The sequence below is a fragment of the Lonchura striata genome, chromosome 24, assembly GCF_046129695.1.
Source record: "Lonchura striata isolate bLonStr1 chromosome 24, bLonStr1.mat, whole genome shotgun sequence".
NCBI lineage: Eukaryota > Metazoa > Chordata > Aves > Passeriformes > Estrildidae > Lonchura > Lonchura striata.
This window is the reverse complement of record NC_134626.1, coordinates 818,700-845,883: the sequence shown is the minus strand read 5'-3', so window position 1 is coordinate 845,883 and position 27,184 is coordinate 818,700. Positions and strand designations below refer to the sequence as shown.

At 64.6% G+C, this 27,184-nt stretch overlaps 1 protein-coding gene across 1 annotated transcript; it reads right to left on the bottom strand.

Annotated features, from left to right (window-relative positions):
- Window positions 1-5,553: 5,553 nt before the first annotated feature.
- Window positions 5,554-11,494, bottom strand: PERM1 (PPARGC1 and ESRR induced regulator, muscle 1). Its single transcript, XM_077788239.1, has 3 exons — window positions 8,922-11,494; window positions 7,613-7,729; window positions 5,554-5,738 (listed from the first exon to the last, which is right to left on the bottom strand). Exons 1-3 carry the CDS (start codon window positions 11,455-11,457, stop codon window positions 5,659-5,661), a joined length of 2,733 nt encoding a protein of 910 aa, XP_077644365.1. The 5' UTR covers window positions 11,458-11,494; the 3' UTR covers window positions 5,554-5,658.
- Window positions 11,495-27,184: the final 15,690 nt, after the last annotated feature.

Below are 27,184 nucleotides of genomic sequence, written 5' to 3'. Positions count from 1 at the left end.
CTCAGAGCTCCCCGTGGGCATCCCCTGGGAGCAGCCAGGGAGAGCTCCGGGGGCTGGCAGTGCCCACAGGGCATCCCCAGATCAGCCAGAGAGAGCTCTGGGGGCTGGCAGTGCCCACAGGGCATCAGCCAGATCATCCAGAGAGAGCTCCGGGGGCTGGCAGTGCCCACAGAGCATCCCCCAGATCACCCAGAGAGAGCTCCGGGGGCTGGCAGTGCCCACAGGGCATCCCCCAGGTCACCCAGAGAGAGTTCTGGGGGCTGGCAGTGCCCACAGAGCATCCCCCAGGTCACCCAGAGAGAGCTCTGGGGGCTGGCAGTGCCCACAGAGCATCCCCCAGGTCACCCAGAGAGAGCTCTGGGGGCTGGTAGTGCCCACAGGGCATCCCCAGATCAGCCAGAGAGAGCTCTGGGGGCTGGCAGTGCCCACAGGGCATCCCCAGATCAGCCAGAGAGATCTCTGGGGGCTGTCAGTGCCCACAGGGCATCCCCAGATCAGCCAGAGAGAGCTCCGGGGGCTGGCAGTGCCCACAGGGCATCCCCTGTCCTGGCAGGGGGAAAACCCCAGCCCCACTGGGGGAGAAAACCCCAGCCCCACTGAGCACCGTGGGCTTTTCTTTCCACTTCGTGCCAGAAAAGTTCCTTCCTGCCAACGCTGGCTCCAAACCTGGTGCCAGCAAAAACTGCCGGGTGATCTGTGCCCCCAGCTCCTCCCTGCAGAGGAAACCCCAAATCCCCCCAAATCCCCCCAAATGCCCCCAAACCAGGGGCTCCCTCCTTTCCTCCCAGCCCTGGGTTCACCCCAAATGCTGCCTGGGGCTGTCCAGGCAAGGAGGGGAGGAAATGCCCCGGGAGAAGCTGCAGGAGTGCCACGGTGCCCGGGCAGTGCCAGGGGGTCCCTGCGGAGCCCGGCCGAGGAACATCCCGGGGTTGTTCTGCAGCCTTTGGGGGTCAGCAGCAAATGCCAACGTTTCCCCCTTGGCTCCCTGCAGAGGCTGCAGACCAAGCAGAGCAACCTCGGCGGAACCTCTGCTTCGGTTCTTTCTGTGCTGCAAGCACGGCCATCTGTACTTGAGTATCTCTGCTTGTCATTTCGGGCTTTTCGGGGGGCACCCAACACAGTTTACGGGTAAAGGCTCAGTGGGTTCTGTGTATTTAAATGTAAATGTGGCTGACTTGAAGAGCTGTTTAATTTTCTAGCTGTGGCTGGTGTTCAGTTCTGTAAAACACCTTCAGGAGCGCGTGGCTTCGGGCCTCGGAGCTGTTGCTGTTTTCTCTCAGGTTTGCTCTGTTTTGGGGAGGATTTCTATCTGATAACACCCAAAAGATGGATTTATTCCGAGCTAAACCGTGCTAGGGGACATCCCAAATGTTCTGGGAGTGAACACGCTGAGGTCACCGTCATATTTTAATTGATTTGCAACAGCAACACCTGCGATGATCAGAGGGGGAGATCCCCTTCCTGTTGGTATTAAAGTTCCCCGTGGATTCCTGCCAGGTTGGACAATCCCAGCGTGCATCCCCTGGGATCATTTCCCTCTCTTTGCCATCCTCTGCTGCCATGGAGGTGAAGCTCTGCCCATCGCTGCTGCCCTGGGGCTCTGGGGAGGATTTCCAGGCTCCCGAGTGTGCCCGGGAGGATTTCCACACCCCTGAGTGTGCCCAGGAGGATTTCCAGGCTCCCGAGTGTGCCCGGGAGGATTTCCACACCCCTGAGTGTGCCCAGGAGGATTTCCAGGCTCCTGAGTGTGCCCAGTGAAAAAAATCTGAGTGAAAAAAACCCAAGTGAAAGGAAAATCCGAGTGAAAAAAAATCTGAGTGAAAAAAATCCGAGTGAAAGAAAATTCAGAGTGAAGGAAAAGTCTGAGAGAAGGAAAATTCCAAGGGAAGGAAAATCCAAAGGGAAGGAGAATTCCGAGGGAAGGAAAATCCAAAGGGAAGGAAAATCCAAAGGGAAGGAAAATTCTCAGGGAAGGAGAATTCCCAGGGAAGGAGAATTCCCAGGAAGGAAATTCCCAGGGAAGGAGAATTCCCAGGAAGGAAATTCCCAGGGAAGGAGAATTCCGAGGGAAGGAGAATTCCGAGGGAAGGAGAATTCCCAGGAAGGAAATTCCCAGGGAAGGAGAATTCCCAGGGAAGGAGAATTCCCAGGAAGGAAATTCCCAGGGAAGGAGAATTCCCAGGAAGGAGAATTCCCAGGAAGGAAATTCCGAGGGAAGGAGAATTCCCAGGAAGGAGAATTCCCAGGAAGGAAAATCCAAATTCCCAGGGCAGGCGCTGCTGCGGCCGAGGCGTTCCGGGCCGGGGCCGGCCCTGGCTCTGCTGGAGGATCCGCGGCTCCCCGGCCGCCCCTGCCTGACTCTTCCAGCAGCCTGGCACTGCCGGGGCAGCGACGTGCGGGCACAGCGAGGGGCGGCGGGCAGGATGGCACCGTGCCCAGCCCGGGCCAGCCGCGAGGTCCCGGCTGCCCGCGGGAGGGCAAAACCCCTCTGCCCCGGCAGCTTTGGCCGGGAGAGATCCTTGGGTATATTGAATTGGCGAGGTTTCATCTCCGCTTTGGCCGTGGGTGAAACATCCCCGGCGAGGCAGAGGAGAGCGGGGAAGGTCGGAGAATAATCCCAGAGCGGGGCAGAGGCTCCCAGACCCCCGAGACCAGCAGGACCTTTCAGCAATTCCTTCTGCTCCTGCTCCAGCTGGGAGCCTGCAGCTCCTCAAACGTTCATGCCATGCTCTCCTTCCTGCCAGGGTGATCACGGCAGCGTGGAGGGCACCTGTGACCTGCTGGCACCTCTCTGGTGCCGAGTCCTGCTGGCACCTCCCGGGCCCTGCCTTGCAGGGTCACACACCAAAAACCAGGCAGCAAAGGGAGACGGGCACCCCTGTCACCCCAGAGCACCCTGGGGTACAGGCAGGGGGCAGTGGGGGAAAATTTGGGGGCACCGAGCCTTTCCCTGCTGGAGCGGCTCAGGGACAGCCAGGAGTCACTGTCCCCCTGTCCTCACTGTCCCCCCTGTCCCCCTGTCCCCACTGTCCCCACTGTCCCCACTGTCCCCCCTGTCCCCCTGTCTTCACTGTCCCCACTGTCCCCACTGTCCCCACTGTCCCCCCTGTCCCCCTGTCTTCACTGTCCCCACTGTCCCCACTGTCCCCACTGTCCCCACTGTCCCCCCTGTCCCCCTGTCTTCACTGTCCCCCTGTCCTCACTGTCCCCCCTGTCCCCTCCCTGTCCCATCCCTGTCCCCTCCCCGTCCCATCCCTGTCCCATCCCTGCCCCATTCCTGTCCCATCCCTGTCCCGTTCCTGTCCCGTTCCTGTCCCGTTCCTGTCCCTGGAGCAGGCCGTGCACCAGGAGTGTTTTCAGTCAAGGGTTTGTCAGCCAGAAACCCCCCCAGGTTGGGTCAATACTCAATCCCTGGGACAGCCGAGAATCTCTCAGGCCAGGCTTAACCCCAGGGGTTCCCAGCTGAGGAGCAGCTCCAGGAGCTCCTGGATAAAGGATTAACCCCAGGGGTTCCCAGCTGAGGAGCAGCTCCAGGAGCTCCTGGATAAAGGATTAACCCCAGGGGTTCCCAGCTGAGGAGCAGCTCCAGGAGCTCCTGGATTAACCCCAGGGGTTCCCAGCTGAGGAGCAGCTCCAGGAGCTCCTGGATAAAGGATTAACCCCAGGGGTTCCCAGCCCTGCTGAGGACGCAGCTCCAGGAGCTCCTGGATAAAGAAGGGTTAACCCCAGGGGTTCCCAGCTGAGGAGCAGCTCCAGGAGCTCCTGGATAAAGAAGGGTTAACCCCAGGGGTTCCCAGCCCTGCTGAGGACGCAGCTCCAGGAGCTCCTGGATAAAGGATTAACCCCAGGGGTTGCCAGCCCTGCTGAGGACGCAGCTCCACAGCGGGATGGGGCAGCAGGGAGGGGATGGAGGCCGTTCCTGCTGCCCCTGATCTGTTCAGAGCAGCTGCCCAGAGCTCCTGAGCCAGGAGGGATCCGGGGATGGGGCTGCTGGTGCCCTGGGACAGCCTCAGAGGGGCAGGACCAGGACTGGGGACACTGCCCCGGGGACACTGCCCCGTGCCCCTGCCCGCTCTGTCCCCAGGGCTCCAAACCCGGCAGCTCCGGCAGCTCTGGCCCCACACAGCCCCGCGGGGCAGTGGTTTATCCTCCTGCAAAGCCCCTAAGGCCTCCCCCCAGACAGAGGGACGGACAGAGAGGCAGTGAATGAGACAGAGCTTTATTAGAAGCTTCCAGCACGTTCCATCCGCTCTCCTCCTCACAGAAGCCCCCTCAGGGGTGCCCAGCTGCTCCAGGCCATGCAGAGCCTGTCCAGCTCCAGCTCCCGTCCCCGACCTCGCTGTGCCCTCCTGCCAGCAGCACCCCGGCCTCCAGCCCAGCCTGCACCCCCAGAGCCTCTGGCACCCCCAGCAGCGGGAGAGGAACCTCGAGGAACCCCCCTGTCTGCTGCCACCGCACAAAGGCAGGGCAGAGCCCCCGTGGGTCCCAGTCCCGCACCGGAGCTGTCACCGGGCTGTGAGGGGAGCAAATCCCTCCTGAGCAATGCCCTGGAGTGGGGAGGGAGGCCCTGGGGAGAGGGAACGGAGCCATTCCATCCCATTCCGCTCCCCAGCCCCACGGCTCCCACCCTCCCCTCACCCCACGTCTCCCCAGGCAGTTGTGCCTCTCTAGGATGGGAGGCACGAAAGGAAATAAATGAAATATTCAGTCAGACATTTCCCTGCTGCCTGGCACAGCCGAACCTGCCCACCTCCTTCTCCCTCCTCTCCAACATCCTCCCGTCCCTCTTTCCTGAGGCTTCCCCGAGCTCAGCCCCTCTCCCTGCTGCCCTTCCCCACCCTGTGGGACCCTCCCCGGCTGCCCCTTCCCCCGTGCGACCCCCGCCCGTCCCCTGCTGCTGTCCCCGGGACGGAGCCGTGCGACAGAAACCTCATCCCCGCGCTGCTGCCACCGAGCTGGGCCATTTTGGGCTGAAATCCAAGAGATCGAGCGCGACGGGAGCGATCCGAGCGGCGACGGGAGCGATCCGAGCGGCGACGGGAGCGCCGGGCTCCGCCGAGGCGGCGTCCCCCGCATCCCCCGGTGGCTCCCGCATCCCCCGGCGGCTCCCGCATCCCCCGGTCGCTCCCGCATCCCCCGGCGGCTCCTGCATCCCCCGGTCGCTCCCGCATCCCCCGGTCGCTCCCGCATCCCCCGGCGGCTCCTGCATCCCCCGGTCGCTCCCGCATCCCCCGGCGGTCCCTGCATCCCCCGGCGGCTCCCGCATCCCCCGGCGGCTCCCGCATCCCCCGGCGGTCCCTGCATCCCCCGGCGCCGCCGCCCAGCCCGGCCGCAGCCGAGCCCTTCCCGAAGCTCCTCCAGAGACATCCCGGCTCTTTCGTCGGGATGGGCGCTGCCCCGCTGCCTCAGTGCCTCCCTCCCGTGCCACCCTCGAGGTTCCTCTCCCTGTGCCGGGGACTCCAGCGGGGCAGCGCCGGGCATCACCGCCGGGCAGGGCAGAGCCGGCCCTGCCCGCTCCTACCGTCAGCTCGGGAGGTCCCGCTGCCGGTGCCGTCCTGTCCCGCCGGGGCCGGGCCGGGGAAGCTCCTGGCGCTGGCTCCAGGCTCCTCCCGCTGCCCACAACGAAGCCCCGGGCCCGGGCAGCGGCTCCGGCCGGGGTTAAGTCCGGGGCTGCCCTTCCCTGACCTGCCTTCGGAAGTAGCGGATGGCCGAGAGGGTGCCAAAGCTCGCCAGGAACACTGGAAAAGAGCCCAAAACGTTCCCACCGTCACTGCGGGTGCTCCTCCCGGCCCTGGGCTCCCAAACTGCTCCGTGGGGCGCGGGGGTCGCTCCCCTCCCTCCCCTCCCCTCCCGCCCTCGCCGTGCATCCCCAGCGCACGGAATCGGCTCCCGGCTGCCCACGGCCACCGCCAGCCCCGGGGGCTGCGGGCGTGGGATGCTCCACGCCCTAAAAAAAGGGAATTTGCAGGGAAATGCCCAGCAGGCTCCGCTGGAGCGGGCAGTGCTTGGATACAGAGATCCAGAGGGAGATTTAGTGGATGGGGTGGGTACCCAGATCCAGATTTCATGGATTGGTTGGAGTCCCAGATCCAGATGGGGATTTCACGGACTGGTTGGAAATTTGATCTTGGGTGAGAGAAAGACACACCAGGAAAATCCCACCAGGACTTCAGGACAGCACCTTCATTTCCTGCTTCTCTTTGGGCCAGGAGGACACCAAGAAAAAATCCCATTTTGGGGATTTTCTGGGGATTTTCTGGTCCCAGCCCAAAGCAGAAAATATCCAAAACCCTGAATCAAAAAATGTAACTACACAAGAAAGTGATTTCACTAAAGGGGGTGAAACATGAACTCTGTACTTGCACAGTGTTTTCGATTTGGTTTATAAGGGACATTAAGCTCCCTTGATTCCTGAGCAAAACCAGGAATCCAAGCACGGTTTTGGACCTCACACTTTCAGTGCAGGCCGGGTTCTGATTTATGTGCTGGTGGAATTTAAACCCAGCCTGTCAGGAGAGAAGGGCAGCTCCGGGCTGGGAGCTGCTCCTGCCTCCCTCCCCTCGTTATCGCACCCCGGGGCACGAGGAGCGAGGAGCGCATCCCCCTCCATCCAAAACCTCAGCCGGACAGAGAGGAGTGCATCCCCCTTTCCACACCTCTCCGGGCCCTCCTCCATCCCAAAACCTCAGCCGGACAGAGAGGAGCGCATCCCCCTTTCCACACCTCTCTGGGCCCTCCTCCATCCCAAAAACCTCAGCAGGACAGAGAGGAGCGCATCCCCCTTTCCACACCTCTCCAGGCTCTCCTCCATCCCAAAAACCTCAGCAGGACAGAGAGGAGTGCATCCCCCTTTCCACACCTCTCCGGGCCCTCCTCCATCCCAAAAACCTCAGCAGGATGGAGAGGAGTGCATCCCCCTTTCCACACCTCTCCGGGCCCTCCTCTATCCCAAAACCTCAGCAGGATGGAGCAGGCCGGGAGCTGCTGCCGGTGGGGGCAGCGAGCAGCCTCAGCTCAGCAGCTATTCCCTGACCTCGGCAGGGAACATTCCTGGCCTGGAGAGCAGCAGGAAGCTTCGATCCTGGAATTGCTTCCCATGGCAGGGCTCTGCAGGGCAGGATTGGGAATGCTGCTCTGGAAGGGCAGGATGATGATGGCTCCTCTTCTGGGAGAAGGTTAAACCTTCTGAGCACATCAGAAAAACGCAGGAATTTTGGTGCTGGATGAAGGTTTCATCTCAGCTTTGGCTGTGGACAAAAGATCCCAGCCACACTTGGCCTTGCTGTGAGAATTTTGTCGGGAATTTTGCTCCTGCTGGGATGAGGGAATCTAAACCTGCTCTCTGCAGGTCCTGACAAACCGAGCCCTGCCAGGGGCTGGATGGAGCAGGACCAGGCTCGGCTCCAGCCAGCAGCTGCTTTGCGGGGAAAGCACAAAACCGTGAGCAGGAGTCGGGATCAGAGGAGAGGAAAGGCTCAGAAACAGCTTTGGAAGAGCAGGAAGAGGCTGCAGCTCCCCACAGGCACTGCAGGTGTAAATATCCCGTTTTCCCTCCCTGCCAGGCGTCCCCCAGAGCCCTCCCCAGCCCTCTCCGGGCGGGCACTGCACGTACTGGTCTTCCAGGCATCCGGAGCCTGCAGGTCAGATGTCTTCACGGCCCAGGAGGCGAAGGCGCAGAAGACGAGGCACATGTCCTTGTGGCTCAGCACCCGGGGCTCCTCTGCTGCTCCTGCCACGAGAGGAGCACGAGCTCGGGGCTCTGTGCCACCCCTGCCACCCCTCTGCGAGAGGAGCACGAGTTTGGGGGCTCTGTGCCACCCCTGCCACCCCTCCACGAGAGGAGCACGAGCTCGGGGGCTCTGTGCCACCCCTGCCACCCCTCTGCGAGAGGAGCACGAGCTCGGGGGCTCTGTGCCACCCCTGCCACCCCTGCCACCCCTCTGCGAGAGGAGCACGAGCTCGGGGCTCTGTGCCACCCCTGCCACCCCTCCCTCCACACAGCAAATCCCCGGGGAATCACCCCTGAAGGTGCTTTGGCACCAGAGGTGGCACTGGAGGGGTCCGTTCGGGCTCTGTGCAATCCCAAAGGACGGTGGCACATTTGTCACCCCCTCAGGCCTGCACTTGGTTAAAAACCCCAAGGAAATGTTTGTCAAACCACCCCAGGCTGCCTCACCGCCTCCCTGCAGGTCTCCCCAGCCCGCTGTGGTGGCTGGAATTGGGTCTGGGGAGATTTGGGACAGAGCAATTGCTGGGGCCACAGGCGAGGTCCCTTCCTGTCACCCGTGTCCCCGGGCACCCCCAGCTCCAGGACAGCACCCGAGAGTGCTCAGCACCCTGCGGGCATCCCACCCCTCTCCTGCCTCCCCCCAGGATGAAGAGATCTCTGCATTCCCTGCTCCAGCCTGCAACAGCTGGAGACCAGGTTCCTTTGGCTCCTATTCATTTGATCAGGCTTTTAATTAAAGCTGGCTTATTAATTAGCCGTGACCACCTCAAAGGGGTTTTTCTCCGTGCAAACAGACTGGAAGCTCGAGGTTGAGGCTCACTGTGGGACGGCTCCCTCATTGTTTGGGTTTAATATTAACTCTGAGGCTCCGAGCATCTTTGAAGCTCACAGACAACCCCCTGCCTGTCCTGGTGGATCAAACCTCCCCTTTATTCCCATTTCTCCCACCCGCCCCGGGAACAGGCAATGTTCAGGTGACTTCTGAGGTCTCCAGGGGATGTTTTTCTGCTCAGGGTGGGTTTTACAGTCCCACATTCCCTGCCCATGTGGGGGACCTGGCCAGGAGCACTGGCTTGGCACGGGACAGAGAGGAGCATCCCAAGGGAGAAGCCCGGGGGACAGAGGGAGCACCCAAAGGACAGCCAGGGGGACACAGCCTGGGACGTGTCCCTGCGGGGGACACAGCATTTACCTCTCAGTGCCACGGCCCCATCTGCATCTTCTGGCCACACCTGGGCTCCTCCCAGCGGGACCAGGGCGAGCTCCTCTCCGCATCTCCTGGGCACCAGGGCCTGGGAGGTGGAGGCTTGGCCTCCTCCCAGCTGGACCTGCCTCTGCAGCAGGGAGCTCAAAGCCCTCACAGCTTTCTTCACCTCGGAGGCCGGAGCCGCGGAGAAAATCCCTCTCCAGCCCATCCTGTTGGGGGCTGTCTCTGGGAGGAAGTGTTCGTACACGTCGGGGACTGAGAGAACCACGGTGTCCTCGCCTGGAGCGGAGCTGCGAGCCTCCTTGTGCAGCCCGGGGCGCTCCAGGCCTCTCAGCTTCTTCCTTTTCCTGTCTTTAGCTTTGCCTCTTTTCCTGCTTCCTTCTGGCTCGGTGAAAAAATACTCGTAGAGTTCCGGCCAGGAGATGTCCCCCTGCAAGGGGGATTTGCGGCCCTCCAGGGAGCTGCCCAGCTCCTCCTCCTCCTGGGAATCGCAGAACAGGTACTCGTACATCTCGGGCCAGGTCACATCCAGGCAGCTGGGCTTGCCAGGGGCCCCGGCAGCAAAGCCCAGCGGGCTCACGGCCCTGGGCAGCTCAGCCGCAGCTTCCCAAGGGATCCTGGCCCCAGGAACCGTGGGGATCCCAACTGCAGGAACCGTGGGGATCCCAACTGCAGGAATTGTGGGGATCCCAACTGCAGGAACCGTGGGGATCCCAGCTGCAGGAACCGTGGGGATCCCAACTGCAGGAACCGTGGGGATCCCAACTGCAGGAATTGTGGGGATCCCAACTGCAGGAACCGTGGGGATCCTGGCCCCAGGAACTGTGGGGATCCCACCTAAAGGCTCACACGGGATCTCAATGGCAGGGATCCTGGGGATCTCAGCTGCAGGCTCACACGGGATCTCAATGGCAGGGATCCTGGGGATCTCAGCTGCAGGCTCACACGGGATCTCAATGGCAGGGATCCTGGGGAACTCAGCTGCAGGAATCCTGGGAATCTCAACGGCAGGGATCCTGGGGAACTCAGCTGCAGGAGTCCTGGGGATCCCAGCTGCAGGCTCCCAAGGGATTTCGGGTACAGGTTTCCTGGGAATCACAGCTGCAGGCTTCCAAGGGATCCCAGCTGCAGGAACCTCAGGGGTCTCTGAGGGCTTCCTGGGAATCTCAGCTCCAGACTTCCTGGAGGTCTCACCAACAGCAATTCCAGGGATCTCAGGAGCAGCAATTCCAGGGATCTCAGCAGCAGCAATTCCAGGGATCTCAGCAGCAGCAATTCCAGGGATCTCAGCAGCAGCAATTCCAGGGATCTCAGCAGCAGGCTCCCCCCCAGCCCCCTCAGCAGCATTCCCTCCGAACTCTGCCACGTTCCCGGGCTGGAATGGCTTCCCTGGCATCTCCTGGCTCGCCTCTCCTGGAGGAGCCGCGGCTCCGTCGCCAGGGACCGCTGGGACACTGTCACGTACGCCCAAGCCAGCGGCCTGCCCTGCCTTTGGGGGCTTGGTGGCCTTCGCCTTCGCGGGGCCCTGCGCCCCCGGCTCCTTCCCCCGCGGCTTTGGGGCATCGCCGCCGTCCGCGCCGGGGCCGGGCAGCGCCCGCTTGTTCTCCGCCGCCTCCTCGCTGCCCAGCCTCGCCAGCGCTGCCTTGGCCCCCTTGTCCTTCCCTCTGCCCTTCCGAGGGGACACCGGGGAGCCCGGAGGTGCCTTCCCGGCGGCAGCCGCCGCGGGGTCCCTGTCCCCCTCGGGGCCGCCGGCTCCGCGCTGCTTGCGGCTCTTCCTGGGCTGCGCCGGCACCTTGGGCCGCACCACGCCGGGGGATCCGCCCGGGGAGCTCGGCTCCGTGCCCGCCTTCTCCTCCTCCGGTGCCAGCCTGGGCCCCGCGCCCGGGGACGGGCTCGGGGGGTCCCCGGCGGGTCCCCGCAGCCCGGGCCCGGCGGGGGCAGCGCTTTTCCCGGCCGCTCCCTCCGCGGGGGCAGAGGCTGCTGGAGCCTCCGGCTGTGCCACCGTCGCCGGCCGTGCCGCCGCTCCCGGCTCTGCCGGCGGGGCTCGTCCCCCTGCCGCGTCCCCGCCGTGCTCGGGGGCTCCGGGGGGCTCCGCGGCCCGGCCGCCCCCGGCCGCCGCGTCCTGCCCGGGGCCGCCCTGCGCCGGCAGCCTCCGCTGGGCGCTGGGCATGGCAGCGGCCGCCGGGCACGGGAACGTGCCCGCCGAGCCCCGCTCCGCTTCGTCCTCGCTGCCCGCCAGCGGCGCCGAGCCGTGCCCGCGCTCGCCGGTGTCGCCGGTGTCCCCGCGAGGGGCCGGGCCGGCCGTGCCCGGCGCTGGCTCGGTGCCCGGCCGCGCTGCGGGCACGCCGGCCGTGCCGCGGGGACGGTCCCGGCCCCGGCCGTCCCCGGGCTCAATGTCACTGAGGCTCTGCTCCTCGGCCGTGGCCAGCGAGGCCGGCGCCAGGCTGCACTCCTCGGACGCCCGCAGGAACTCGGCCCACTCGCGGTCGTTCAGCTGGATGCTGTACTCGAAGTTATCCATGCCTGCGCAGGGGAGCGGCCGCGCGTCAGGCAGGGCTGCGTGCCCCCGGCCCTTCCTCCCACGTCCTCCCTTCCATCTGCTCATCCTCGCCCGTTTCCAGCTGGAAATCCCGGCCCCTGGCGACCTCAGCAGGAGCATGAGCCAGCCAGCAGTGGGAGAAGCCACTGCCACCCCTCCGGTCCCCGCTGCCTCTGCTCCCCAGAGCTGCACTGGGGCTTTGGGATTGTCCCCAGAGCTGCACTGGGGCTTTGGGATTGTCCCAGGGCTGCACAAAGACTTTGGGATTGTCCCCACAGCTGCACAGGGGCTTTGGGATTGTCCCAGAGCTTCACAGGGGCTTTGGGATTGTCCCCAGGGCTGCACAAAGACTTTGGGATTGTCCCCAGGGCTGCACAGGGGCTTTGGGATTGTCCCAGAGCTTCACAGGGGCTTTGGGATTGTCCCCAGGGCTGCACAAAGACTTTGGGATTGTCCCCAGGGCTGCACAGGGGCTTTGGGATTGTCCCCAGAGCTGCACTGGGGCTTTGGGATTGTCCCAGAGCTTCACAGGGGCTTTGGAATTGTCCCCAGGGCTGCACTGGGGCTTTGGGATTGTCCCCAGGGCTGCACAAAGAGTTTGGGATTGTCCCAGAGCTTCACAGGGGCTTTGGAATTGTCCCCAGGGCTGCACTGGGGCTTTGGGATTGTCCCCAGGGCTGCACAAAGAGTTTGGGATTGTCCCCAGGGCTGCACTGGGGCTTTGGGGTGCTCCCCAGAGCTGCAAAGGTTTGGGATTCTCTCCACAGCAGCATCACACCCCACACCCCCCTTTCCTACCCGTTTTGCCTACAAGCCCCCCTAAACCCGGCGGGGATGTCCCGAGCGTCCCCAAGCCCCGAGCACCCCGAGCACGCCCAGCCTGGCAGCAGCACAGCCCGGGGCATGCGGCAGCGGGAGCAGCGGGAGGGGACAAAGGCCCGGGAGGTGACAAAGGCCCGGGAGGTGACAAAGGCCCGGGAGGTGACAAAGGCCGTCCTACCTGTCCCCCAGCCCCGGGCGGGGATGGAGCCATTCGCGCAGCCCCGCAGGAGAGCCCTCCCAGCACAACATGATGCCGTCCCCTGGCCGGGGGCAGAGCCCGGCTCCGGCTCAGATCCATTCAGGGGCTAAAAATAGTCCCCCCGTCCCTCCCCGCTGTCACTTGAGATCCCGGTGCCACCGGCCGGAGAGGGCAGCCCATATATAGAACTGCGGGGGACGTGCCAGGGTGGCACCCACGTGTGACTGCGCCACAGCCGCGACCGGGGGCACCGGGACCACCCCTGGTGGCCCTGCTCCCTTCTGGGGTCACTCCACGGGGAAGGGGACAGGCCACGGGGCTGCCAGCCTTCGGCACCCCTGGCTGGCGGTGTCTGTCCTTTCCGCCGCTCCTTTGCCTCAGCCACCCTCTCCAGGGTGACACAAAATCCCCTCGGGGCAGGGTTCACCTATTTAGGGCACTGCCGGCGCATTTCCTGCCGGCCTGCCCGGGGCGGTGGCATCAGGAGGTCACGGCCAGCTCCACAACCTTGTGACAAACCTGGCTGGCCCGGTGGCACCCAGGGCCACCCGCGCCTCGTGCTGCGGGAGCCGTGGGCAGGGGCTCGGGGGGAGCTGGCAGGGGGAGCGGCCAAGGGTGGCCTGGCAGGTCACGAAGCCGAGCCAGAAATAACCCTCAGCTCCCACGAGCCCCGAGCCTTCCTCCCACCTTCCTCCTCCTCCCCGTCCCAGGAATAGCAGCGCTGAGGGAGCTGCCTGCGGGACGGGGCTGGGAGAGCGAGCCCCGGACCGGCCCCGCTGCCCCAGCACGGCCCCGAGGCTCCGGCCGCCCCCCGGCACCGGGACACGGCGGCGGGACACGGCCGTGACGGGGCTGGGACACTGCGGGAGCGGAGAGGGACCCCCGGGCTCTGCACCCCGGGGTGCCACAAGGGCTGGGACCCCTGCATCCCCCGGGGTGCCACAAGGGCTGGGACCCCTGCACGTCTTTGGGGGTCCCACAAGGGCTGGGATCCCCGGGCTCTGCACCCCCGCACAGCCCCGCACAGCCCCGCAGCAGCCGCAGGAAACCCCGCCCGGGACTCGCAGCCCGGTCCGGCCCGGGACAGCCGGGGGAAGAGCTGCTCCTCCTCCGCAGCCCGTCCCCACCTGCCCCGCTCCCCTCGCAGCCCGAGGGGAAGCCGAGCGGTTTCCTCGTCTTGGCTCAGCCGACTTCCTTCCCTTTGAGCCGGGCCTGAGCCAGGGAAACCTTAAACTGAGACACCCTTAAACTGAGAAACCCCTAAACTCTGAAACCCTTAAACTCTGAAACCCCTAAAATCAGAAACCCTTAAACTGAGACACCCTTAAACTGAGACACCCTTAAACTGAGAAACCCTTAAACTCAGAAACCCTTAAACTGAGAAACCCTTAAACTCAGAAACCCTTAAACTCAGAAACCCTTAAACTCAGCCTGCAAAGCAGCAGGGAGGAGGGAGGGGACAGAGGCAGCAGCCAGGGCTGGCAGCCAGAGGCACACGGATGCTGGGATGGAGCTGGCATGATTCTGGGATGATTCTGGGATGATCCTGGGATGATTCTGGGATGATCCCGGGATGCTGCAGGGCTGCTCCAGCCCCGTCCTGTGGATGGCACCCAGCACCTCCAGGAGCGACGCTGTGGGATTGAGGACGTGATATAAATAACCAATGTCAACCTGTCACGAGAGAAGGGCCCGAAATAAAGCAGCAGATGGGCCCCCCCGTGCCTGGTGGGGCACAGCGTGGGAGACACAGCCAGCATCAAGGGCAGGGAAAGGGCAGGAAAGCTGGGAATGCCGTGGAGGGCACTTCCCTTGGGATGGAGACACCTCCAGGCTCAGCACTCGCCACTCCCACTGCAAAGGAACCTCAGTCTGGGAAAGGAGCTCTCAGGAATGGAATAATGGGAATATTCTCAATATGGAAAAATTGGAATAATTCCCTTCCTACCCAAGAAACTCCGCTGGGGAAAATTCTACCTTTGTGCAGCTTTTCAAAGCAGCACTGAAACATCACGGGTGTGGGGGCTTGGCTGAATTCCCCGTGAGACAGCCCAGACAATGCAGAGAAATGTGGGTTTGATTAGGAAGATCCTCCCTGCCCTGATCTACACCCATCGCATGCTGTGCAGCAGGGCAGGAAGGGAGAGATTGCAGGAAAAGCAGTGGGAAAAAAAAATAAAATAAAGCAGAATGGAAAAAGAAATCTGTCCACAGCTTCAGGAGCAAGAGAGCCTTGCTGCGTGCCGGGACAGAGGGGTTTATTTGAGGTTCTTTTCTCACTCCTCCTGCAGTTCAGCTGGATGGGCACCGACAGCAGAGGCCTCGCGTGTCCGTGGCTGTCCCTGGACCCTCGTCCTGAGCTCTCCCTGCCCTCCCCCCCCGCGACCTGCCCCGGTCCGATCCATTCCTTCCTCCCCAAAACTCCCGCGGGTCCAGCCTGCCGGGGGGACAGCTCAGCGGGAATCGGGGAACGCTCAGGGCACCTCCCTGGCACAAACAGCAGCTGGGATGCGGCAGGCAACGCCTGGGAGGAAGAGCAGCGTGCTGAGGAAAGGGTTAACCGCGCAGCGAGCCTCGGAGCCGGCGGAGCCGCGAGCAGCCGCCCGCTTCTGCTGCGGGTGAGCCGCGGTCATCGCCCCCGGAGCACCGCACGGCCCAAACCCTTCCACTTTGTTTGTTTTAGGGGTTTTTGCCCGAAACTCGCTGCCCGGGCTCTGTTCCAGCTCCAGCCCCGCTCCCCGAGCCGCGGCGGCTCTCGAAGGTCACGCTGGGCTGGCTGGAGCCCAGCCCGAAATCCCTGAACCCGCGCCAGGCGCTCCCGAGCTCGGCGCGGCTGATCCGAGCCCGGCCGGGCCACGTTCCTGCCAAAATTCGGCTGCGCCCGCCCGGGAGCAGCCCCGGGCCGGGCAGGGGTGGCAGTGCCAGGGCAGGGGTGGCAGTGCCAGGGCAGGGGTGGCAGTGACAGGACAGGGGTGGCAGGGGCAGGGCAGGGGTGGCAGTGCCAGGGCAGGGGTGGCAGTGCCAGGACAGGAGTTGAAGTGCCAGGGCAGGGGTGGCAGGGGCAGGAGAGGGGTGGCAGTGCCAGGGCAGGGGTGGCAGTGACAGGACAGGGGTGGCAGGGGCAGGACAGGGGTGGCAGTGCGAGGACAGGGGTGGCAGTGACAGGAGAGGGGTGGCAGGGGCAGGACAGGGGTGGCAGGGGCAGGACAGGAGTGGCAGGGGCAGGAGGCTGGCAGGAGCAGGGACAGGGGTGGCAGTGACAGGAGCAGGAGGGTGCCAGGGGAAGGGGCAGGACAGTGGCAGGGGCAGGGGAAGGAGGGTGGCAGTGCCAGGGGCAGGAGAATGTACCAGGCACGCTGGACAGGGCTCACAGCAGCCTGGAGCAGTGGAAGGTGGCACGGGTGGCACTGGGTGAACTCTGAAGTTCCTCCAAGCCAACCCCTTCCGTGATTCTGTGGCTCTGGGCACAGCGGGCCCGGGTGGCTGCGGTGCTTGGGGACAGCAGCGGTGGGGCCTGGGGACCTCTGCCCTGTCCCTGCCGTTCTCTTTAGTCTCTTGATTTGCTTTATTCTATTCTATTATTAATCCGTATTATTATTCCCCTGTCACTCTATTTATTCTATATTTTTTTTAAGTCCTGAAAAGAGGCCTCTGGGCTCTTTTCCAGCTCGCAGGAAGATGTTTTCCCCCGAGCGCGGCGGGATCAGGGTTTCACCCGGGCGCTCCTTTTCCTGCCGTTTCCACTAGATGTCACTTCCAGCCACCAAGTCAGCGCTGTCCCGGGATTTTTCACCTCCGCACGGGCGGAGCGAGTCTGCGGGAATCCCAAAACAGGGCCTGGGGTGCGCAGAACGGGCAGGGGTTGGGGATCTCCCGAGCTGCGGCGGGAGGAGGGAAAGTCCCGGTTCCAGCGGGCACTGCCCGGGCACGGGAGCGGTGAATGCTCGGGGGTGCTCCGGGCTCACGCCGCTCCCTGAGCCCGAAATCCCAAATCCGCCGCTCGCCTGGGAGGGAACAGGTCCGGTCTGAGCAGAGCTTCCTTCGCTTTGCTCCCACACTTGGAACACAAACCCGCAGAGGGTCCCGGGCAGCCCCGGCCTCTCGGGTTGGGGTTTTTGCAGAGTTTCGGAGCAGAGCTGGGATTGCAGCGCTGGAACGAGTCTGGATTCTTCATTCCGGTGCCTCGGGGCTCCCCGCAGCCGAGGCAGAGCAGCAGAGGGGAAAACGCAGAGCTGGGCCAAATCCGGGCATCCTGGGATGGTTTGGGCTGGAAAAAGGCTCAGTCCCACCCTCTGCCATGGGCAGGGACAACTTCCACCGGCCCAGGCTGCTCCGAGCCCCTCCAACCCGGCCTTGGGCGCTGCCAGGGATGAGCAGAGCCGTGCCAGGGCAGAGCCGTGCCAGGGATGGGGCAGAGCCGTGCCAGGGCAGAGCCGTGCCAGGGATGGGGCAGAGCCGTGCCAGGGCAGAGCCGTGCCAGGGATGGGCAGAGCCGTGCCAGGGCAGAGCCGTGCCGGGGCAGAGCCATGCCAGGGATGGGGCAGAGCCGTGCCAGGGCAGAGCCGTGCCAGGGCCTCCCCACCCAACATTTCTCCCCAAATTCTTCCTTTTCCAAGCCAAGTCCCGCGTCTCCCTGCCGCTTCCCCAGCCCCTTTCCCAGAGCCCCGCTGGCAGCCCGGGCTGGGCTCATCAGCTCGGGGTAATTAATTGGCCAGGCAGCGCCTGGAGCCAGCGCGGGGCTGCTGGAAAGGGGCCGGGGCGATCAGGCAGCAGCTGAGGCTGTTCCTGCACCTTTTTAATTCCTCCCCCGGGGCAGAGGGGCTCAGAACTCCCGGCGCGGCAGCAAGGCTCCCCGCTCCGGCATCTTAACGAGAAGCAGCTGCTGGAGAGGAGCCGCGCAAGGAAAAGGCCTCGCTGCATTCATTAAAGGTCACGGGGCCATTCCAGAGGCTCCCCAATTACCTCTGGAAGAGTGTGGCTAATGCGAGATAATGATGTCATCCAGCCGCTAATGAGGCAGGTTATCCAAACCCCGGCCCCCTCCCCGCGTGGATCTCCGGGATGAGCCCGAGGGAAAAGGGAAAAGGCTCTTCCCTCTGCACCTTTTCCTTGGGGACGCTGGCAAATGGAGCCAGGAGGAGCGGCCACGGCCCTCGCTCAGGTTTTGTGCCAGGAGCAGCCCGGCAAGGCCCCTTCCCCTCTGGAACTGCCCCTGGCAACAGGATGTTGGGGGGCTGACCCCGCTGCTCAGGGCTCCAGCCCCATGAGCGCTCCTTAATGACCCTAATTGGGAACTGGAAATCTGCCCCTGCCCTGGAAGGACCCAGCCCCGCGCTGGATGGGGACAAGGAGCCGCTGGATCTTCTCTCAGCATCCCTCAGGGCGGGAGGAGAAGTGCCCGGGGCTGTGGGACACAAAATCCCCCCGGGATGGGCCCTGAGGAGCATCCCACTCCCCTCCCCTCCCCTCCCCTCCCCTCCCTTCCCTCCAGGGCTCTGGGTCAATACTGGCTGGGGGGGCAGATGGAAAAGTTGGAATGCTGAATTCCTGCCCCGGGCAGGATGGGCAGGGACAGAACCCTGGGACAGGGAGTGGAGTCAGCCACAAATGGGGAAAAGCCTCCGAGTGCCAGGGCAGGGATGGGGGAGCTGCACAGCTGGATGAGCTGCACAGCTGGATGAGCTGCAGTGCTGGGGAGCTGCACAGCTGGAGGAGCTGCACAGCTGGGAGAGGTGCACTGTGTTTGCTCAGGCAGCTCCTGCAGCAGCTCCTGCAGCAGCTCCTGCAGCAGCTCTCGTCTGCTCCGGGCCCAGGCCCCGCTTCCTCCAGGCCCTGCGCTGCCTCTCCTGGGTCATTTCTTCTCCCAGGCCAAGTGGCAGGGAGGCAGCACAAAGCAGAAATCAGGAGCCCTGCCCGGAGCCACGGCAGGGACAGAGGCAGGAGCAGCAATTCCTCCTCTCCTGGGGGAGCTGGGAGGTCTCCCCAGCCCTGCCCTGAGCCTGAGCCACAGCAAGGAGCTGCAGCTCCCGGGGTAAACTGCAGTGACCCTTCCCGGAGGAGCCCAGAGCAGATCCAGAGCCAGAAAATCGGAGTTTTGGGAGCAGGAGCTGCCGAGCCCAGAGCGGATCCAGAGCCAGAAAATCGGAGTTTTTGGGAGCAGGAGCTGCCGAGCCCAGAGCAGATCCAGAGCCAGAAAATCGGAGTTTTGGGAGCAGGAGCTGCCGAGCCCAGAGCGGATCCAGAGCCAGAAAATCGGAGTTTTTGGGAGCAGGAGCTGCCGAGCCCAGAGCAGATCCAGAGCCAGAAAATCGGAGTTTTTGGGAGCAGGAGCTGCCGAGCCCAGAGGGGATCCAGAGCCATAAAAGCAGTGGATCCAAGGCCAGAAAAATCAGATTTTTGGGAGCAGGAGCTGCCAGCTGTGACTCCCCAGCTCTGGGAACAGACAGCACCTGACCGGGCTGAGCGCCGCAGGGGAGGCGGAGGCGGAGGAGGAGGAGGAGGAGGAGGAGGAGGAGGAAGCTCGGAGCTCTCCCAGCACGCCGGGCTGGGCATCGCCCGCAGCTCCAGCCCTCCCACAGCCGCACGGCAGCAGGAGTTGGCCGGGAGAGGTGAACGGGGAGGGAGGAGAGGGAGATGGAAAGGCCAGAGGGCAGCGGTGGGGGAGCAGCAGGGATTGGCAGAGGTGCAGCAAGGATTGGCAGAGGTGCAGCAGGGATTGCCAGAGGTGCAGCAGGGATTGGCAGAGGTGCAGCAAGGATTGGCAGAGGTGCAGCAAGGATTGGCAGAGGTGCAGCAAGGATTGGCAGAGGTGCAGCCGGGATTTCCAGGGGTGCAGCAGGGATTTCCAGGGTGCAGCAGGGATTTCCAGGGGCACAGCAGGGATTTCCAGGGTGCAGCAGGGATTTCCAGGGGTGCAGCAGGAATTGCCATGGGTGCAGCAGGGATTTCCAGGGGAGGGTGCCAGGGACAGGAGGGCACGGCCTGGCTGATAAGGAGCAGAAGGCTGATAAGGAGCTTTCTGCCCAGCAGGATCCCGTGGATTTCCAGCAGCCGAGGGTGGGGAGTTGTCCCCCTGCCAGCACCGTGCCTCTGCCGCAGGAATTCTGCTCCCCAGCCTGGGTGGGATTTTTCCGTGCGCTCACGGATCAGCCTAAACCAACACAATCTCCCAAGCTGCAGCAAAGGAAGAGGCTGGGAAGGGCTGGAGCGCTCAGCCCCGACCTTTGCTGATCCCCAGGCAATCGGCGCGGGCGAGCAGCTCGCTGCCGGCGCTGCTGGCAGACTTTGCTCTCCCCAGGGCAGCGATTTTGACCTTTGCTGGCAGCCCGCGGAGCTGGAGCCGCTCCCAGGCTGCTCCCGGGGCCGGCGCTTCCAGGGAAGCTGGGATGTGCCCCTGGAGAACTCCCGAGAGCAGCAGCACCTCCCTTTGCTCACTTCTGCATTTCTAAAAATGGGGATAAGGAGGCTGAGGCCTTGGAGATGTTGCTATAAAAAACAATCCCCGTGTAGCAACTGGAGCGCTTACAGCACACTGGGAGGGGGCTCCTGCTTCCAAGCAAAACGTGGAATGTTCTGAGCAAATTCCTTGGCAGCATCGGGGCCCTCGGTCCCGAGCCAGGCCCAGTTCTGGGTGCAGGTCTCTGCTCCGGGTTCGTGCAGCTCTGGAAACGTCTCCAGCTTGGGGATACAAACAGAGGGTGGCAAAGCTGAGCAGCACCTGCTGCAAAGCCAGCCCAGCCTCCTCCTCCTCCTCCTCCTCCTCCTCCTCCTCCTCCTCCTCCTCCTCCTCCTCCTCCTCCTCCTCCTCCTCCTCCTCCTCCTCCTCCTCCTCCTCCTCCTCCTCCTCCTCCTCCTCCTCCTCCTCCTCCTCCTCCTCCTCCTCCTCCTCCTCCTCCTCCTCCTCCTCCTCCTCCTCCTCCTCCTCCTCCTCCTCCTCCTCCTCCCCAGGCAGGAGCAGAGCTTCCCACTGGGAATATTCCTGTGTGGATCCGTGCCCCGCAGCCTGGCAGCCGTGCCAAGGCAGGGCAGCCGTGCCAAGGCAGGGCAGCCGTGCAGAGCCCTGTGCACCCACACGAGGGGCAGGAGCACGGCTGGTGCTGCCCTGGGGCTGGGGGCAGCAGGGCACCCCCACCTCCCGACCCCCAAGCCCTGAGGGGGGTGCAGGGTCAGCGGGGTGCAGGATTCCCGCGGGACGCGTTCAGATCCTGCCCCCAAAGGCTTCAAAGAAATGAAATGAAATAAATCCCGGGCAGGCGAGTGCCTGCTCAGGGGCTCCGGGGCACAGCCAGACCCCGCCTGGCTTTCCCCGTGCCCTGAGCCTGCCACGCTCTCACCGGTGCCACCGTCGGTGTCACCACGGTGTCACCACGGTGCCACCGGCTCCTGCAGCGCTGTGGGGACGGTGACTCAGGGAACACTGACTCCGGGCAGAAAATAAACACCGAGTCTGTCGCCTCTGGGTTCCGGGCGGCTCTAGGGGCTGCAGGTGTGAAAAGTGAATTGTCTGACACCGCGGTTGATGACCCGCGGGCTGTGCCAGCCCACCCCGAGCGGGGATCGTGTCAGAGCTGTCACCATGCCCAGGAGGGTGCCCGCTGCCTCGGCTGCCCGGCTCCTGCCCGGCCCCGCGGGTGTCGCAATCGCGGCCGCGGCAGCTCGGAGGATTTGTGCTCGTGTGGATTGGGGGTGGAGAGGGAGAGAAAATCCCCTCGGAGGCTTCCTTTGAACGCCCTCGGATGTTTGCAAAGCCACCAGCGAGCGGGGCCTGCCGGGACCCCCGGGGCTCGCACGGGGTGGGGATGGATGGAGCCGGGCAGTTTCCGTCAGGAAAGTGGAAAACCAGGATTACGGAGCTGCTCCCCTCCAGAGGGTAAATCAGGAGCACGCGTGGAGCACGGGGAGTTCCCACCCAGATCGTGAAAGGATTACAGGGCACGGGGAGCTCCCATCCCGCAGCTCACAGAGAACCGCCGGACACCAGCGGGCGGCCCCGGGTGGCTTCGCCCTTCCCGAGGAAGGATTTTCCGGGCGGCCCCTGCGTGCCCCCGCGGCTGGCAGGGCCCCGGAGCCGGGCACGGCAGAGCTCCGGCCCGACTGCATCCCCAGCTTTGTGTCTGTGCCGGGGCAGTGCCAGCCCCGGGCAGTGCCAGCCCCGGGGAGCAGGGGAGGTGGGCAAGAGGTTTGGGGAGCAGGACAGAAGGTTTGGGGAGCAGGGGAGGAGGTCTGGGGAGCAGGGGAGGAGGTCTGGGGAGCAGGACAGGAGGTTTGGGGAGCAGGGGAGGAGGTTTGGGGAGCAGGGCAGGAGGTTTGGGGAGCAGGGCAGGAGGTTTGGGGAGCAGGGGAGGAGGTCTGGGGAGCAGGGGAGGAGGTCTGGGGAGCAGGACAGGAGGTTTGGGGAGCAGGGGAGGAGGTTTGGGGAGCAGGGCAGGAGGTTTGGGGAGCAGGGCAGGAGGTTTGGGGAGCAGGACAGGAGGTTTGGGGGGCAGGGGAGGAGGTTTGGGGGGCAGGGCAGGAGGTTTGGGGAGCAGGGCAGGAGGTTTGGGGAGCAGGGCAGGAGGTTTGGGGAGCAGGACAGGAGGTTTGGGGAGCAGGACAGGAGGTTTGGGGGGCAGGGGAGGAGGTTTGGGGAGCAGGGCAGGAGGTTTGGGGAGCAGGACAGGAGGTTTGGGGGGCAGGGGAGGAGGTTTGGGGGGCAGGGCAGGAGGTTTGGGGAGCAGGGGAGGAGGTTTGGGGAGCAGGGCAGGAGGTTTGGGGAGCAGGGGAAGTGGACAGGAGGTTTGGGGAGCAGGACAGGAGGTTTGGGGAGCAGGGCAGGAGGTTTGGGGAGCAGGGGAAGTGGACAGGAGGTTTGGGGAGCAGGACAGGAGGTTTGGGGGGCAGGACAGGGAGCCAAGGCAGGGATGGGGAGCAGGGCAGGCAGGACCCCAGGCTCCTGAGGAGCCCTCCTGCCTTCTCCTCATGCCCACCAAGGCTCTGTTGCCCTGCTGGAGCACCCCCAGCGGCTCAGGGCTGGGGTAGAGGAGGGGCAGCGCTGCCTCGGCCTCCAGGGCAGGGCTGGTGGCCAAGGGGACCCTCAGGGAGGGACGCTGAGCTGAGCCGGGGCTGGCACTGGCGCCTCTCTGCTCACCCCAGAGCCCGGCCGGGGCAGGAGCTGATTTGGGGCAGCCCTTGCACCCCGCTGGGGAGCAGAGCAGCCTGCCCCAGCCGCCCTGAGCCTGGACTGGGCTGGAACCGGCCGGGGCCTCTTCTCCCGGGAGATCTGCTCGCCCCGGCAGACGCAGCAGCATCATCTCAGCTCTGCTGGGCCTCTGCCCTCGGTGCTGCGAGGGGGAATCAATCTTCGTTTGGCTGCCCAGCCTGTCCAGCCGAGGGCAGGGCTGGCTCTGCGGCAGCAGCTGGCACGGCGGGGCTGGGATCCGTCCGTGCCAGCAGGAAATGTCATCAGCGGTGCCGCCGCGGAGCCTGCGGGGAACGGAGCTTTAATATTTCATTCCAGGCCTGGCAGCTCCTCAGCGCTGCTTTCTCACCCCACGTGGGGCTGGGATTTAGGATTCCACAGCAGGAAAAACGCTCCGGAGTCCTAAACCCCACCTGCCCCCGTGCTCAGCACCTATTTATTTTGCTTTTCCACCAGCGAGTGCCCAGAGGAGCGCGGCTCCCGGGCTCTGTCAGGAGGAAGAGGAGAGCTCTGAAGGCCAGATGTGCGTCAGCTGGCTGGGAAGGAGGACGGGCGATGGGCTCGGCGCCGATGTGCGCGTTCAGCTGCTCCCCGGAGCTCCACCTGCTCCACGCGGGAGCGGCGTGGGAAAGCGCCGGTGAGCGGCTGGGCCGGCACCGGGAAGGTGTTTTCTGCCCTTATCAGCGCTGCGATTCCGCAATCCCCGTCCTTGCTTCAGCCACGCTTCGTCCGCACGCCCTGCGGCTCTGCCGGGCACCAAACGGCAGCGCCGGGGCAGCCCCGGCCCGGAGCAGCGCGGGGGAGACCGGAGAACGTCCGGGACGGGGCAGCATCCGTCCCCCGAGCCCAGCTCAGCTCCCCTGCCCAAAGAAACGGGGAATTGGCGGTGGCACCGCGGCCCCGGGGCTCCCTCCCGCCTGCCTGGCTCCCGGCCCTGCCTCGGGGGTTTGTCCGCGTTTATCCGGGCGTGAGCCGCTGCTGGCCGCGGGCACTCGCTGGACCGGCAGCTCCGGCAGCTCCGGCTGCCCCAGCTCCGGCAGCTCCGGCTGCCCCAGCCCGGCTGCCCAGCCCGGCCGGATGCTGCCCGAGCTCCGGCTGCCCCAGCTCCGGCTGTCCCAGCTCCGGCTGCCCCAGCCCCGGCTGCCCCAGCCCGGGGCGCTGCCCCAGCTCCGGCTGCTCCAGCTGCCCCAGCCCGGCTGCCCAGCCCGGGACGCTGCCCCAGCCCCGGCTGCCCCAGCTCCGGCTGCCCAGCCCGGGACGCTGCCCCAGCCCCGGCTGCCCCAGCTCCGGCTGCCCAGCCCGGGACGCTGCCCCAGCTCCGGCTGCCCCAGCTCCGGCTGCCCAGCCCGGGACGCTGCCCCAGCCCGGCAGCTCCGGCTGCCCCAGCCCGGGACGCTGCCCCGGCAGCGCCGGGTGAGCTCCGAGCCGGTCACCCCCCATGGCCCCCTCCCAGAGCATCAGGAGCGGCGGGTCCTCCCCGCGTTATTGCTCCATCCGTGGCCCAAAATCCCTCTAGAGAGGAGCCACAGCCGCACTGGGGGCAGCACCCACAGCGCGGGGGCGGCCGGGCCGGGGCCCCGCGCCCCCGGGGACGCGCGGTCCCACCGGGACCAGCCCCCGAAGCATCCCCGAGGGGGGACAGCGATTCCCGGTGTCCCCAGGCTGTCCCCACCCTCCTGTCAGCGGAACGGCTCCGCGTTCGCAGGATGAAAGGCGTCCTGGGGCCGGGAGAAGTGTTATAAACAAATAAATAAACCCTCCGCGCCGCGAGGGGAGGGGAAGGGCTCCCGGGGAACCAGGCAGCCTCGCAAAAGGATGACGCAGGCGGCGAGAGCCGTGGAAGGATGCCAGGGGATCTGGAAAACAGGTTCTGGGGAAAAACACCCGCAGCCGGCGCTGGAGCCCCGGGCGCGGCTCCCCCAAGCCCCGGAGCACCCCCAGACCCCCGCAGCCTTTCCGGGCTGCCCGGAGCCATCCCGGAGCTCCTCCGGGGCAGCCCCGGCCCAGCCCCGGCCCGGCCCGTGCGAGCTCGAAGCGCCGGGAGCCGCTGGAGCACGGGATGAGGAGGAGGAGGATGAGTCCCGCTCCCTTCCCACCATTGTCTGCCCTGGCAGGGTGCGGAAATCTTCCCTCAAGTGCCTCCAGAGGAGGGTTTTGTTTACGAGGCCGCCGCGTTGTTCTGCTGGGGTATCTCGAGCATGCCGAGGGCTGGGAAGGGGCAGGGGGGTGTGATTCCAGCTGGGATCCCGTGGAAAGGTGACCTGGGGGATGTGATTCCTGCTGGGATCCCATGGAAAGGTGACCTGGGGGATGTGATTCCTGCTGGGATCCCATGGAAAGGTGACCTGGGGGGTGTGATTCCAGCTGGGATCCATCTCAGCCATGGAGGGATGTGATTCCTGCTGGGATCCCCTCCCAGCCATGGAAGGGTGACCTGGACGCAGCCTGCACGTGCCGGGCTCTGTGTGTGCACAAACCTGCCGTGCCCAGCCCCAAAATTAACGGGGAAATGGGATTTTCTGGGAGCTGGGAGGGGAAGAAGAGAGGTGGAGTTGTCAGGGCATCTTCTGAGCTTTATCCCGCGGGGTCTGGGGGGTGCCCGCCCCCCGAATAGAGCTCGGGGTGAACTCCCAGCTCTTGGCCAGGCTGGAGGAGGCTGCGGGCACCGGGCTGGCACGGAGCAGGGCTGGGGCGCTTGTTCGCGGCTGTTTAATGAGCACATTCGAGCCCGGCGCTCAGCAGGGCCGGGAGTCTTTGGGGAGCAATTGTGCCGAGAAAAGGCGGCTCGGGGAGCGCCGCTTGATAAATGAACTTTGGCAACGCTCGCCGGCCGTGTCATGCCAATAAGGCAATTGAGAGTGAAAAAAGAGCTGGGCTGGAAAGGTGGGCGAGCCAGGGAAGTCCCGGGGACAATTGGCAGAGACAGGGCAGGGCCGGGGCCGGCGATTGTCCCTCCGCCGGGATGCCACCGCTGCAGCGCTTAAGGAAAAGTGACAGCCCCAAACCGGCGAGGCTCCTGCAGCGCCGGTGCCCCCGAAGCCCTTCCCGGAACCACAAATGAGCCGTGAAAGGCCGGGAGGGCCAGGCACCCACCAGCCTCCTCCCGGCACGCTTTTCATCCCAGATTAGAAGCGGGCCAGCAAACCCCATCCTGTCCCCTCCCCGCGCTGCAGCGCAGCCGGGCCGTGCTGCTGCTCGGGGCCACCCTGGAGCTCGCAGTGTTTTTCCAGCTGCAGTTTGGGTTTGTTTTTTTTTTTTTTTTTTTTTGCTTTGCTCTTTCTGTCTCTTTCCTGTTTTGGTTTTTATTTTTTTTTTCCCCAGCCAGATTCCTCTCCAGCGGCGTTCTCCCGTGTGGAAAAGCGTAAACGCCTCCTGGGAGCCGACGGCAGCTCGAGGAAGTCGGGCAGAGGCAGCGCGGGCAGGGCAGGGCCGGGCAGGGCTTCCCCTTCCCCGGCCCCGAACTCCCTGACACGGAAACGGCCCCTGGCAGGGGAAATGGCCTCGGAGATTTGGCTTTTCTGTTTTTCGGGTTCTGAGCTGTTTTAGTGTGTGGCTCTGAGCTCCACACGAGGGGATGCTGAGCTCTCTGCACAGAGCAGAGACAAAACAATTCCTGCTCCAGCTGGGCACCAAGGACAAATGATCCAAATCTCAGCCCAAGAGCACAAACAGCGTGGGCTGGAGAGAGAAAAACAAGCAGGATGGACTGATGGGCTGGAGCTGGAATGGGACAATGAACTCCAAGGTGCCAATGGAGCAGAACTGATCCCAGGGAGAGCCCCGGGAGCGCTCGTGCATTTTGGGATCATTTTGGTTCATCTTGGGTTCATTTTGGGACCATTTTGGGTCATTTGGGTGCAGCCCTGGCTGGGCTCTGGTGCTGCCCGAGGTGGATCCATGAGGAGATCCTTGAATAAATCCCTGCTTTATTTTTATTCTTTAGCTCTGTTCCTGTAGTAAATCCCTGCTTTATTCTTTAACTCTGTCCAGCCTGGAGCTGCCAGGCCGGTGGGGGTGGCAGGGCTGGAATTGTGGCGGGTGTGGCAAGCAGGGAAGCTGCCCTGGGTGTCACCCCCAGCCCTGGGTGTCACCCCAGCCTTGGGTGTCACCCCAGCCTTGGGTGTCACCCCAGCCCTGGGTGTCACCGCCGCCCCCGCGAACCCTTTGAGAGCGGCTGATTAGAGGCAATTAGCACTGCCCCCTAATTGGAGCGCCCGGCCCATGGGTGGATGCCTGGAGTCAGGCTCAGCTGCTGCCGGTGCTCCCTCGGGAAGGACGCCAGGGCTGACCCGGTGCCACCCGTGGCACCCGTGGCACCCGTGCCACCCGTGTCGGACACTGTGACCCAGGCGAGGTGCCCAGCCCGTCCCCTGGCACAGAAGGACACTGTGAATGGTGCCCAGCCCATCCCCTGGCACAGCCAGGGCACTGTGACCCAGGCGAGGTGCCCAGCCCGTCCCCTGGCACAGCCAGGACTTCGTGGCCCCGGGGCAAGGTCAGCAGCGATTCCC

What these genes read in the sequence shown, in the direction of transcription:
- PERM1 (XM_077788239.1), bottom strand. Translation starts at nt 11,457, where the DNA reads ATGGATAACTTCGAGTACAGCATCCAGCTGAACGACCGCGAGTGGGCC. An exon ending in TGGGGCCGTGGCACTGAGAG is followed by an intron (nt 7,730 to 8,921) that starts GTAAATGCTGTG and finishes CTCTCGTGGCAG; the next exon opens with GAGCAGCAGAGGAGCCCCGG. An exon ending in TCCGGATGCCTGGAAGACCA is followed by an intron (nt 5,739 to 7,612) that starts GTACGTGCAGTG and finishes GCTCTTTTCCAG; the next exon opens with TGTTCCTGGCGAGCTTTGGC.